This window comes from Drosophila navojoa, chromosome 3, assembly GCF_054131105.1.
Source record: "Drosophila navojoa isolate 15081-1374.11 chromosome 3, UAZ_NAV_1.0, whole genome shotgun sequence".
Classification (NCBI taxonomy): Eukaryota; Metazoa; Arthropoda; class Insecta; order Diptera; family Drosophilidae; genus Drosophila; species Drosophila navojoa.
The window spans coordinates 10,450,929-10,464,330 of NC_142891.1; the positions used below are offsets into that span (position 1 = coordinate 10,450,929).

The following is a 13,402-nucleotide window of genomic DNA, read 5'->3' on the forward strand; positions in this document are numbered from 1 at the left end:
GCCGCTGGAGTAGGGTAGATGGGGTAGATAGGGTCGGGCTGGTGCAAGGAGACAGCGCTGAGGCTGGCGTGAACTGTGACATAGCTGAAAGCTTCAAGCTGCGCAGCATCCATAATGCTAATGATATTTACTTTAAAGAATGACAAGCAGCAACAGTAACAGCAGATGCTGTGAATTTCCATGATGGAAAACTCTTCAGAAATACATTAAGCTAAGTAGCGCGACTTGTTGGTCACTTGATATGGCTGTGTGCGGCTTTCGAGGGATTTACCAACACTATTTCAACAGCTAATTGAGCAATATCGATTTAATTTCCCACGAATTTCTATTGTTATGTATTATATTTTAAAAGTTACTTTGTGAAGGCTTGAGGGAAATTTTCCAGTATAAATTCGACAGTTAACTGAGCAATGGAATTTCTTTTAAAGGAGTTTCTGATGTTAAAATATTTCAGAGTAATCTTGAGAAATATTTTATTAGATTCATATTATTTTTATTAAATTAATTTTTATTAAATTAATTTTCTGATATTTTAATAACACTTTAATATTTTAATAATAATTATTATTTTTCCTCAGTTCATTATAGTTTTATTTATTAATTTATTTTGTAAATGATAAAGACTTTGGCTGGTAGCACCTGTTTTAAGATATCGGCAAGTGAAACAACAAATATCAGTAATAAAACACATTTTCAACCATTTACCATTATTTTAGCTATTTGTTGAATAAACTTTGATGTTGATGCATTTAAACAAAACAAAACTAATTGTATGGATTTTACCTCAATTTAATTAACAATATTCCCGCTAAATACAACACTTAAATTTCTATCGCAATAATTAAATAGGCAAATCAAAAACAGACTTTACCCAAATAGCAAATTAAAATGAAAATGTGTGCGTCAAGCACTCGGAATTTATATAATAATAATTGACAGCCCATTTGATTTGAATCATTTGTAAATGGTGTTGAAAAAATGTTTACGCTACAAGCAACACACACACACAGACAGAGACTATAAAATATGCAACACATTTGTGGAATCAACTTGTCCATCTACATAATATAAATCAATGCATACGTTAAAGTTGATTATCATAAGCCAAATATTAAATGCAACTGTTGGCAATAATTGTGGCAGTATAATTGCTTTATTCTGAATTTAATAGAATAGGCCGCATTCAATTAATAATAGGCAAGGCACGGCACAGGTATTTGCAGGTAATGTTTAAATATTTTATTTCTTTTTATTTTGGTCTTTTACCTAAACATAAACGAAAACTTTTTACCATTTTTATTTAAATAATATCATTTAAAATTTGTCCTCCTTAATAGGCTAAAAGTTCTTTGTTTAAATCATGAAAAATATAAAAATACTAACGATGTTAAGCTGGGAAGACAATATATTATATATATTAATATGGAATGGGTTAGAGATGGCGGCTGCAGATGTGGGTATTTCCCACTTTCAATACCTTCTCGCTCTGTGTATTGGAGACACGAAATTATTTTGCTCAGTGAACATTTAAATCGGGCTCTACTGAAAAAAATAGAACAATATTTCTTAGTAGAGTTGCCCCATACTCTAATAAGAATTAATGTTACATTTTTTCTTCCCCCATATCTCCTTATTCTATCAGACCTAAACTGTTCCATTTGCAGTCGAATTCTAAGCAATATCTGATATCTATCAGTAAATACTCGTAATAGACAGCCTCTCAGATATTGTCGAAAAAACAAATGTAATACCTCGCTCACACACCCAAAGTCTGTGCATGCGATTACAGTGATGCTCAACAAGCACTCGACGCTTGTAATTAAATCCTGATTAAGTTCAAGTGCTCTGTGAGAACTCAACTCAACTAGCAAGCGTATGGATTTGCTCATTGTTTTTTGGAGTTGACGCGAAAGCGTCTAGCACTGATGAGGGGGGCGTGAGAATTATTGGCGATAAGCCGTCAACACTTGACTCGCTCGATAACAGAGGCGACGCGACGCCCAACTGGGGGGCGATAAAATTTTGTTGCCTAGTGTAATGCTTAACGATTGTGTTCATTGACTGGCTAACGATTTTGTTGAATAGGCTAATGCGACAGATTCATCGAACTGCTGAACTGCTGATGTGGTGTGCGTGTGCGCTTGTGTGGGTGTCTATGAGTGAGTGCGTGAGTGTGAGTGGAAGTGTGTGCCATGGCATATCATGCTTAGCGAGCAATATTCTTGATAGCACACATCGCACATCGAATCGTCATGAATCAAACAACAGTTGGGCCTGCTGTGCGTGATTTGTTCCACAATTGTTTTACGGCTGCTCAACAATTGGCCTAAAATGTTTAAGCCAGCCAATGCACTGGGCTATGGCCCCGCCCAGTTATAGTTAATCATTGAATGGATTTTAAAAGGTGTACATGTTTCTGATTGAGTCATGGTAAGCGCATATTTATAGAGAAAACCCTCATGCTTGAATGGTAATTCTATTGAAAGATTATTCGCTCCATAGAATAATCGATTTTTAGTTTATTTAATGTATATATAATTTATTTGTATATTATGTCTCTCATATTTATATAATTACTGAATATATTTTGCGTAGTGTTTTTAATTCCATTAAATACACATGCAAATTCTTTTCAATGTTTGTTTGTTTAGTTTATCTTGTTATATAAGTGATAATTATAATATAATAATATCAAATCATATGAGATTTAAATTAAATAATTTATTTGCTTCATTCATGTTCGAATTACGTGAACGAAGCTTTCAAGAGAATGTTTTATATTAGCTATATGCATTATATTAATATTTATTTAATTATTTTGCTTTTGTATTTTTTACTATTATTTATAATTTTAATATACCTTAAAATCGACTATGCTTAGATTGTAATAAAGTATTATGTGAATAATTGTATACTGAGAACTGGCCTGTCGAAACGGATAGAGAGACACGAAGAAGTAAACGATAAATCCTATAGATAGATTTTCGGTAAAATATTATAAATAAGTGTAAAATTATGTTAGGTAGCCGAAAACTTGTTTGGTATAAGAATATATAAAATACAATGCATCAAATTTATAGATCTTAACTTGATACAAGCTTAAAAACATTGCCTAGTTACTCAATTTGTTATCAACAAGGTGGATGCATAGTTATCAGGTGAAATACCCATACGAATTAGGGTCTTAAATATATTTTGTTTTATCAAATCGTTGTTGTGTATATAAATAGACATCTATGCCTATTCAATGCTTCAGTAATGGGGCGTGAGCAACCGAGTATCAATGAGGAATATGTGAGATATGCCAAAAATGGCTGCTTTAAAGCTGAGGCACAGCTTGCCCCTTAAAGACACGGCCTGGTCGTACAGTCACCAAACGATGCTGGATCATTTGGCAGTGCAGCAACAAATCAATGCAAATTTCATCTTACACGCGATTACCAACTATAAGAAATCACCGCTCGAGCGCAATACTCTGGACTTTATTGACAAAAAGTGGCTGGCATTGAGGGGGCTGTGGCGCGAGTTCCGGTGGCGAGACGGGCACAGACGACGTGACTACATGAGTGCCAACTGCAATGGGCATATCCACAAACAGCACGAATACTTTCAGCAGGAGCTGTACGCGCTCATTCATGAGAAATATATGGCGGTTCGCAGACGCTTGAGTCGCGACAAAAGAAATCTGCTCAAGTGCGCAGCTTCCCAGCCAGCTGGGCAGCATGTTTACCAATCAGGCCAAACAGCAGCGGATGTGGCGAAACAACACAGAGCGAACAGCAAGAGAAAACTGCATAGAGATACGACTAATAGATACCCCTTGCTTTGCTGTGCGGTAGCTGATTTTACAATTATGCAAATATAGTAGAAATGATCTGATTGAATATTATATGGAATTAGAAATCGATAAAAACCCATAAAAATCTCCTAATTGGTTCTCTGCGTATTATTTACAATCGGTCACTGTTTTATCGTTTACAAATATGATGCATCTGCTGCTATTGTATAGCTATATTTGTTATATATGTACATAAGATCTATTGCTATAAAATTTATGTCAATCTATATTTACAATATTATTGACATAAACATTAGTGATTTTCGATATTACTCTTTATATGGATAACATACCTTTATTTATTTATTTATTTTTTTTTTTTTATTTATTTGCTTTATTTATTTATTGTATTTTATTTTTTTTTATATTTTAGAGGTAATTTAAAGTTAATAAAGTTACTTACCCTAGCCATAGACTTAATAACACATTTTCAAACTTACTTTGATCAAAGTAAGTTTTTCACTATTCTCGTTACCCATTTATAAAAAATAAATATAAAAATATTTATGATGTAGTTTTACATATTTTAATTGAAGTCATATAAATTATATCCTATAAAACATTTACTTCGCATAAGTTATTTCTGTCAACTCTATCAAACTTATATAAATATATATTCCCTATTTTTAATAAGAAACTCTTATCTAGTACAACACTTTACAGGGTATCACACGTATGAAATACTTGCAGCTCTTTAAATATACATGCCTGATATCCACTTGCATATCCATTTCCCAGATACTCAATCGTGTTTAAATATATATTAAGCGGCTTTGGCAACAGCTAAAGTATATATTTCATAGAATTATCGAATATTTAAGAATTGTTTAATACACTTATCGCTTTTCAATCAATCATTCAGACTATTGTGTCATTTGATTGATGGCCATGCCATTTGGCATTTGTGTTTAAAGTAAAATTGACTTTTCATATTCGTATATCGTTGGACGGTCTATATGTGCTTATATGTACTTAACCATTGACAGTGTGTGTTTGTGTGTTTGTATGTACTTAACTATTGGCTGTATGTGCGTGGGTATTGGGTGTATTTGTGCAAAACCAACACCCACGACAAACGGCAGAGACCTTGGCCAGAGGTCTTCACTTGCAATCCAAGTATTGACATCTTAGACGCAGCAATTCGAATTGTCATTTGGCACTTGAGTAAGGCAAAAAGTGGGTCATCAAGACAGAAAAGAGAGCTTGGTATCTAATATTTATTCTATTAATTTGATCACCTTTTAGCTTTAAACAAAACGAACCTAGAATCAGATTGCGAAAGCTAAGTAAAAGCTTGAAAAACAAACAAATTTTTCATTATAATTTATTTGAATATTTTTTTTTATTTTTTATTTCAAGACATATATTTTATAAACATTTATTTAATACATTTTTAAATAGAATTGTTTTTTTTTTCTTTTGATTTGAGTTGAATTTTAAATTAAATTTACCTTTTTTAACTCTTTTTGAAGCAGTAATAAAAAATTCATCATACACATAATAAATACAATTTAATATTTTTAATTAAAAATCTACAAACAATATATTAAAATTAATCGGATTTAAAGATAAGATTTATACTCTTTGCAGTTATAATAAATAAAAAATAAAAAATTAGTGTAAAGTGCATTGAGAAGAGTTTGCCAAGCGCTCTATCTGGACCACAAAATTTATTTTTTCAACATTCATAACACATCACATCCTAATAAATCAAACCTGGTTGATCCTAATAATGCTGTGAACGATTAGAAATACTTTGCAGCAAATATACATTTGAAAAGCGTAATAGGAGAATACCCGCACTCATATCAGATTTAGTTGCTTACGTTAAGATAAGATAAAACTCGCGCCAACTTGAGTAAATTCCCATGATTTTAGTAAATTCCCAGCGTGCGTTATTTTGGGAAAAGCCCCCCAATCGCTATCGCTAATCGTGCCTAATCAGAGTACGTAAAATTATAATTTATGTGTTTATTAACTCACCAACAAGACAATTAACTAAATATGCCGTTGCCCAATCAATTAGTTTTAATTGCCAAAAAAAAAAAAAAAAAAAGAACAACAATTGTCTTGGCCAAATAATGTGCGAAACAGCTTATTAAATTGGCCACAAAAACAAACTAATTCGATAATTTGTTTTTCGGTTGCTCATGTTTGCGCTTCTCACTTCTCGCTGCTGTTGGACATTGGACATTGGATATTGACCACACTTTAGCCTGTTCACTGAGCCCCGCAACCTGGCTGGGCCAATAACGACGGCCGAAACTGTTTTGCGGGCCGGGGCATTAAAACGGATGGGGACCACAAATTTATGTGGCTTCTGAGCGCTTTCACTCGCAACTGCTGAGGGTCCATTTGGCAGGCCGAGCAAACAAAATGTTGCCAAAGATAAATGTCTTTATTTGTTCGGCCTGTGGCGGGGTAGCCAGGTAGATGGCGATTAATATTCTTGTTAGGGCGAAAAATTATTATTATTATTTTGCGAATTTCTCAGTGCTCTGTGTATTCAATTTAGACTTGAAAAGTTAAATTATGACTTATATCGATAACAAGAAGTGAGATGAGGAAAACCTTATACTGCTCCAGTATATATGTATGTATACTAGATTTACTCAGCTCAAGAATTCTGCCACGCCTCCTTCTGCCGGTTTTCTGCATTTTCACAAAAGCATTATGCACTAATTTTCCATTTTCAATGTAAGCAGGGAATACAAAAAATACTTTAAGCCCAAAATAAAGAAAAGGAAAAGTGAGAATAAAAAAGCGCGATGTAAAATGAAGAGAAACATATTTTAGAGTTGCGCGTCTCGCACTTTAATAAGATTTATTAAGTCATCGTCGCGACGCTGCGTTATCCAGGCATACCAAGAGGGCATATAACAGTGGCCTAGATGTGCGAGGTGCCATGGGGGGAATGGTAGCGGGAGTGGATTTCCCTTTTTGGCGGCTCTTGGGCTGTAAATATTTGTAACTTAACTCTTGCCGACTTTGTTTGCTTTTTGCGTTGTGCTGCCCTATGTTTATTTTCATGTTTTTTGCCTCACTTTTGCCCCCTCTCTCTCTCTCTCTCTTTCTTTCTCTTGTTTATTTTTTCTTGTTTATTTCTGCTGCTAATAAAAATTTGATGTGCTGCTCGTTCTTGGATTTTTTGTTCCCTCTGTTACTTTTGCTTATGAGCATTTGCACTATGTCTCGGAATCAAATACAGCTGCCAAATGGCAAATACCAAGTATAATTTGCAAAGAAAGCACACAGATATGACAGCAAATAAATCTCCAGTTTTCATTTGTGCAAGTTTTCTTTTTTTGTTCGTTTTACATGTGACTAGGGGAAGACTTTAGAGGAATAATTGTCAAAGTATTTGAAGTAATGTTAGTGCTTTGGCTTAAGTTGGCTTTTCGTAAATCGGAATGGGCTAAATTTTATTTATTAATAATATTATTTCCCCTTTTGACTATGTAAAAATATATATATTTTAAATATTATTTTGAATAACATTGCTAAAAAAAATCAATGTCATCATAAATATAAAAGGATATTTGTTTATTAAAGTTAAGAAGAGATTATATATATTTTGATATGGCTGCTGGGGAAGGCTGATTAAATTCAATGCTTACATTATGTCCGCTTTCTTTCAAAAATTCAACCTAATAATTTAATTTTACTTTTACTTTACTCACTTTACTTTACTTTACTTTTACTTATATGTCAAAAGACCTTGTATAAGCTTACTCCAGCGTGGAGCATTAATTCACTTTGGAAATGTTATATATTCCATTGCTGAAACACTTTTTATGCGCGAAGCCTGGAACCTTGATGTAAAATAAAGGTTTTTACTGTATCTATTTCAATATTTAGTTTTATTTTCATAATGGTTTCGAAGCGAAAACTCTGCAAGTTCAGATTGATTTTACGTTATTTTTAGTAAAGTAAAATAAAAGAAAGTCTAAATCTAATCGAATTTTTTGGCCAAAAAAATATGTGAATACAAATAAAAAATCGAATTTGGCAACACTTTGGCAACATTTTTTGTTGAAAAAAAAAAACCAAAAAAAATATTACATAAAAATAAATTTCAAATATAGTTTTTTGCCTTTGCTTCTCTTGCAACTCTTTTGAGCTGCGGCTGTTCAGGTTGCACAGTGAAATTCATTGAATCGACCCGAGCGAACATCATATAAAATTGATGCCCTGCTGTCTACCCGACAACAACAACAACAAACTGAAGCAGACCCCGCCCGTACTTCGTGAGCTCCTGGTGACTGTCGGCTGGACTGTGCCGCCTGTACAGTAAATAATGTAATAATCTGCCTGGGTCGTGGTCTCACTGCGTCCCATAAACCGAAATTTATGCACAAAATTCAATTATGCTTAAAATGTGGTTAATAGGCCCAACTGGCGGCTGTGTCGGCCTGGCAACAATGGCCACACCCCCAGGGGAAAGGATCTGCTTCCTATTCCCATACATACACACACACACACAGACGCACACACTGACAGGGCTATTGCCCCCGCTTTGAAATTAGATATTGTTATGTTGTAATTTAATAACAAATTAATCTGCTGTTGCTGTTGCTCTTGTTATTTTTACGGTTCTGTTTTTTTATGCCTTATATGAGAGACAAACAAAAACAAACATGAAAACGACAAAAAAAAAAATAGAACATGAGATTATTCCTATTATAAGTTAATTTTTTGTTTTTGTTATGCAGTGTAACACTCGGCTCATGTGATATGATCTACGCCCAGCTGGTTTATAAACTGTGAAAGGGTCGTCGTTTTTTATGGCTTTTGAAGAGTTTTCAGTTAGTTAAGCGCTAACTCTTTTTTATGGTTTAGTTACAAATAAAAAATGAAAAATATGAAAAAGTGTGGGAAGAATTAAAGTGAGTTAAAGTAGATTGAATAGCATAACAAAGTTGTGAATTAATGGGGAGCTACAGAATATATGTACATATCATTATAAATATATTTGTATACATATATATATATATAGAGCATAGTTGTTTTTTTTATTGAACTAACTGTACGTATATTTTATAAATATATATATTTTTTAATTAAATTTATTTATTATTAAAAATGTAACTTAAGAAGAAATCATTAATTATAATACATTATTAATTAATAATAATTTGTAATAATTTTTAATATTATTTTTAATATTCTTACAAATTAAAAAAATGTTAACTATTAATAATTTTTACTGAAAAATTAAATGGGCTTTGTCTTGATGCTTTTTAGAATGTATGAAAATATTTCAGCTATATAATATAATATATAAGAGTATATATTAGCTAAGGTATATAATTTTAATCAAAATAAATTAATATATATATGCACATATATTTATATAATATACAATACTCACAATTTCATTCAGAGAAATCAAATACATTGTTTATGCAATTCTTTTAAGATAACTTGAATTGTCCATGTATAACTATATCCATATCAATATATCCATATCAATATTCCCATATATTCTATTGCGTTAAAACAACTGGAATAAATTCTTCTTCTTCTTCATACGCTACTGGGGAAGGGGAAAAATAAGAGATCCAAAAAAAAAAAAAAGAAACAATAAGCCAATAAAATGCAAACATTTTCATACTTATTTACAGCTCATGGACTTATCGCTAAATTAATCCCAGATTTCTGCCAAGGCTTTTTCCGCTTAACCACTTGACATTGCGCTCCCTCCTTCGCTCTCTGTGTCCCTCTCGCTCTCGCATGCGCTGTGCCTGTGTCTCCCTGGAGGTGCTTTGGCGCGTGCAACTGAGGCCAAAGGAAACTGATAAGCAAGCAACAAATCCCCACACATGAGACTGGATAAGGGAGCAAGTAAAATGTAAAAACAACAAAAAAACAGAGGCAAGCCGTCCTTGAAGGGATGCGAAAAACAGCTCAAAACTTGCAAAATGATTTTAAATGATATAGGAAATGGCAAACGGAATAGCACACAGACAGACGGACAGACATAAAAAACAACTCAAATGGACTTGGGCACTGGCGCTGATCTTGTTAAGATAAAATCCTTTGGCAAATATTAACAAACAGGATATAAGAACAGAGAAATATGCTTTATGTATATGTATATGTAAAAAATATATATATGTATGTCTAAGAAATTTGAAACTTGAAGTCCCCTGCGAATGGTAAGTCATTTAATGCATATTTCACATTGAATATTAAAATAGTATCTCTCTGTCTGATTCTCTCTCTCTCACTCTCACTCAAATATATATAAGGATTATATTTTTTATATAAAGGTTTTATTCATCAATTTAATTATTTATTTTAGACTTTAATCATATTATTTAATATACACTGAGTGTTATCAGAAAACGTTTGCTCCTCCTTCATGGTCAAGTAAATAATTAAATATTTTCCATTTCATTGGGTCAATAGACCTAGCACAATTTATATTTCTGACTATTTTATTCCCATTTGGTTAATAAATTTACTAAATAATTTTACGCAAATTTTTGTTATTTATATTTTTTTTTATGTAAATATATTTTTTCTTATGCTAACACTTTTTTTTTTATATTCTCATATTCATATTTTAAGAGTATTTCCATAAGTCACATTACTTCTTACTACTAAAGCGGAAAGTATATGGAAATATAGAATTGAAAAAAAAGTACAAGAATAATATTAGATGTTAGACACAGGTTCCGTTACTTGTTCGCCTCCACACACCCATCCATGCGCAGAGCTTTACATATGTGTATGTATGCTTGGACAGGCACCTGTTCCCTATGAACAACTAGGACACAGACAGGCACCCACACACACACACACACACACTCACACTCACTCAACCATACAAACATGCTGTTTGCCATTTTTATTATGAGCACAACGTGCGTCATTTTCTTTGCGCTGGCTTTCCTTTTTTTTTTTCATGTATAGAGCTCGCTTTCTTCCACAGCTTTTCCAGCGTCTTTAGCTGTTTTTCCGTTTCCTCATGTTTTTGTTTAGTTTTTGCTTGCTTTTAGTTTTTCTTTTTCTTATTTTTTTTTTTTTAATCTACTCGAAGATATTATGCTTGGCATGCTGGCTGGCTGCGGCGCGCCCGCTTTTCTATTTGTCACCCAGATAAGTGTTTTGTAGTTTTTTGCCTTTGATATGCTCAGAGCCAGCGAGCTGGCAAAACCAAAGCCAAAACCAAATCCAAATCTTAACTGCAATGCGTTACGTGCCTCGCAGCACAGCCAAACCAGACCAACTGTCATGTTACACATCTGTGTGTGTGTGAGCTTGTTGTGTGGACTCCTCACCCTTCTGGCTGTTAAGGCTGCCTTGCACAGCTTGAAGTCAGTTCCATTCAACTGGCAACTGTCTTTAAGTCCTTCACTCCCGCAAGACCTTGCCTTCCCCTCCCCCTCACCCACTCTCCTTTTTTTCCCCACTCGACATGTGAGCTAAGTGAGTTGAGATGCCGGCGAACAACTTCAAATCTGCAGTAATAGATATCAACAACTTTCAGTGCACCAGAACTGAAGGACTCGAACTCTTGTCTGCTGCGGGTTTATAGATTGTTACGTTTGTCCGCTTCTTCTATATGTTTTCCGCTTCTACTTCTTCTGCTCCTGCTTGTTGCTTTCTTTTCTTTTTTTTTTTCTTCGTTAAATTAAAAATGAACTTTGGCAGCTGAAATTCATGGTCATGTTCATGTTCATTTCTTGCCACAATTCTTTGCCTGGGGTCAGCTCAACTGGTCGACATTTATCTTCGGGTAACTCCAACGCTACCGCTGTCTCCAGCTCTGGCTTTGTTAGCCACTTGATAAGATAAAGCGCTCTGTATTTTACTCAACGCTCTGATTGCGCATTTGTCCCTCAGAGATTTTCATCGACAATGCGGCTAGACAGTAAATTATATATATTTTATTAATTTATTATATTTTTATTATTTTATATATTATTCTGTATATAGAAATATATACAGAAATAAATAATTATTTATAACTTTTCAAAATGAACACGATTCCCTTGTTATATTTTTATTATAAAGGTTTCCTATAAGTTTTAGGTAAAAGGGGAAATTTCTGTTTGTTTTTTATTTTATTTTATTTATTTATTTATTTTTTTTTTTTTTTTTTTTTTTTTTTTTTTTTTTTTTTTTTTAGCTATAAATCAGCTATAATTATGCCCTGTACGTACGCTCCTCCTTATAAATACTATGAACAATCATAGCGAATACCCAATGCTGATTACATTGATTACTATTGGCATTAGCTAAATTATTAGCATTAGCTTAGATTATCATAAGACGAGAAGATTTATTGCTTACATAGAATATGATATCTCCAGCACATATAATCTATAATAATCAGGGATTTTACTTTTATTGTGTCTTCATGATGATATCGTTTAACGCTGATTCTACTCATCTAATCTAAGCGAATCTATCAATAATTTATGAGCTTGATTTTAAATTTGATTGGCAATCAGTGTGATAAGAATTAGTATAAAAGGAATGGGACTCAACAGTCGAGTAGTTTAGTATTTGCTGAGAATATGAATCGTTTGACTGTGAGTTTCATTGGGCTGTTGGCCTGCCTGGCCGCTTGCCAGGGCATGCCCGAGCAGGAGTTTCCCTTTGGCCGCATCGTCAACGGCGAGCCAACCACCATTGAGGCTCATCCCTATCAGGTGTCGCTCCAGACCCTTAAGGGAGCCCATTTCTGCGGCGGCAGCCTGATCGACGCCCAGACAGTTGTCACCGCTGCCCATTGCCTGCAGTCCTATAAGGCGAACGAGATCCAGGTTCGTGTAGGCTCTACGGATCGTAATGCGGGCGGCGAACTTGTCACCGTTGCCAATTTGAAGTACCACGAGGGCTACAACAGCAAGCAAAAGGTCAACGATGTCGCCGTGATCAGACTAAGCTCTCCCGTTCGCCAGTCCGCCAAGGTGCGCTTTGTGCCGCTGGCCCAGGCGACGCCACCAACGGGCACACCTGCCGTCGTCACCGGCTGGGGCACCACCTGCTTCTTGTTCTGCTCATCGACCACCATCCTGCAAGAGGTTCAGGTTGATTTGGTTACGAAATCAGATTGCGACTCGGATAAATATTCCTATGGAAGCGGAAAGATCTTGGACACCATGGTCTGTGCCTACACCGAGAAGAAGGACGCCTGCCAGGGTGACTCGGGTGGCCCCTTGGTCGCCAATGGTGAGCTCGTCGGCATTGTTTCCTGGGGTCAGGGCTGTGCCCAGGTCAACTATCCTGGCGTCTATGCTGATGTGGCCTCTCTTCGCTCTTGGATTGTGTCCACTGTTGCGGAATTGTAAATGAAATGAATAAACTTTAAAAATGCACATTTTTTCTCAGTTGCTCGTGGCGATTTGTTTACTTTTCCATAGAAAATAGTCTTCAATCATGTGAGAGCTAACCACAAAATGAGATTCGAATTCATTTATGGCTCTGTTGCAGCTTAAAGCTCATTGCTCGTTGAGCCACAAATTGGTTTTCTTTTTGTTCTTTGTTTGCTCGCTCTGGACGGCTACAATTTGTGCTAGCTCCTAATGGCTTTTAATTCTCTTGGCCCAA

At 34.6% G+C, this 13,402-nt stretch overlaps 2 protein-coding genes across 2 annotated transcripts; both read left to right on the forward strand.

Moving 5' to 3' along the window:
* The first annotated feature begins 3,292 nt into the window (after positions 1-3,292).
* Positions 3,293-3,865, forward strand: LOC108658332 (uncharacterized). Its single transcript, XM_030388255.2, has one exon. The coding sequence runs from the start codon at positions 3,302-3,304 to the stop codon at positions 3,863-3,865; it is 564 nt and encodes a 187-aa protein (XP_030244115.2). The 5' UTR covers positions 3,293-3,301.
* Positions 3,866-12,327: 8,462 nt separating this feature from the next.
* Positions 12,328-13,170, forward strand: LOC115565657 (trypsin). The gene has a single exon (XM_030390865.2). It carries the CDS (start codon positions 12,367-12,369, stop codon positions 13,141-13,143), a length of 777 nt encoding a protein of 258 aa, XP_030246725.2. The 5' UTR covers positions 12,328-12,366; the 3' UTR covers positions 13,144-13,170.
* Positions 13,171-13,402: the final 232 nt, after the last annotated feature.

What these genes read in the sequence shown, in the direction of transcription:
- LOC108658332 (XM_030388255.2), top strand. Translation starts at nt 3,302, where the DNA reads ATGCCAAAAATGGCTGCTTTAAAGCTGAGGCACAGCTTGCCCCTTAAA.
- LOC115565657 (XM_030390865.2), top strand. Translation starts at nt 12,367, where the DNA reads ATGAATCGTTTGACTGTGAGTTTCATTGGGCTGTTGGCCTGCCTGGCC.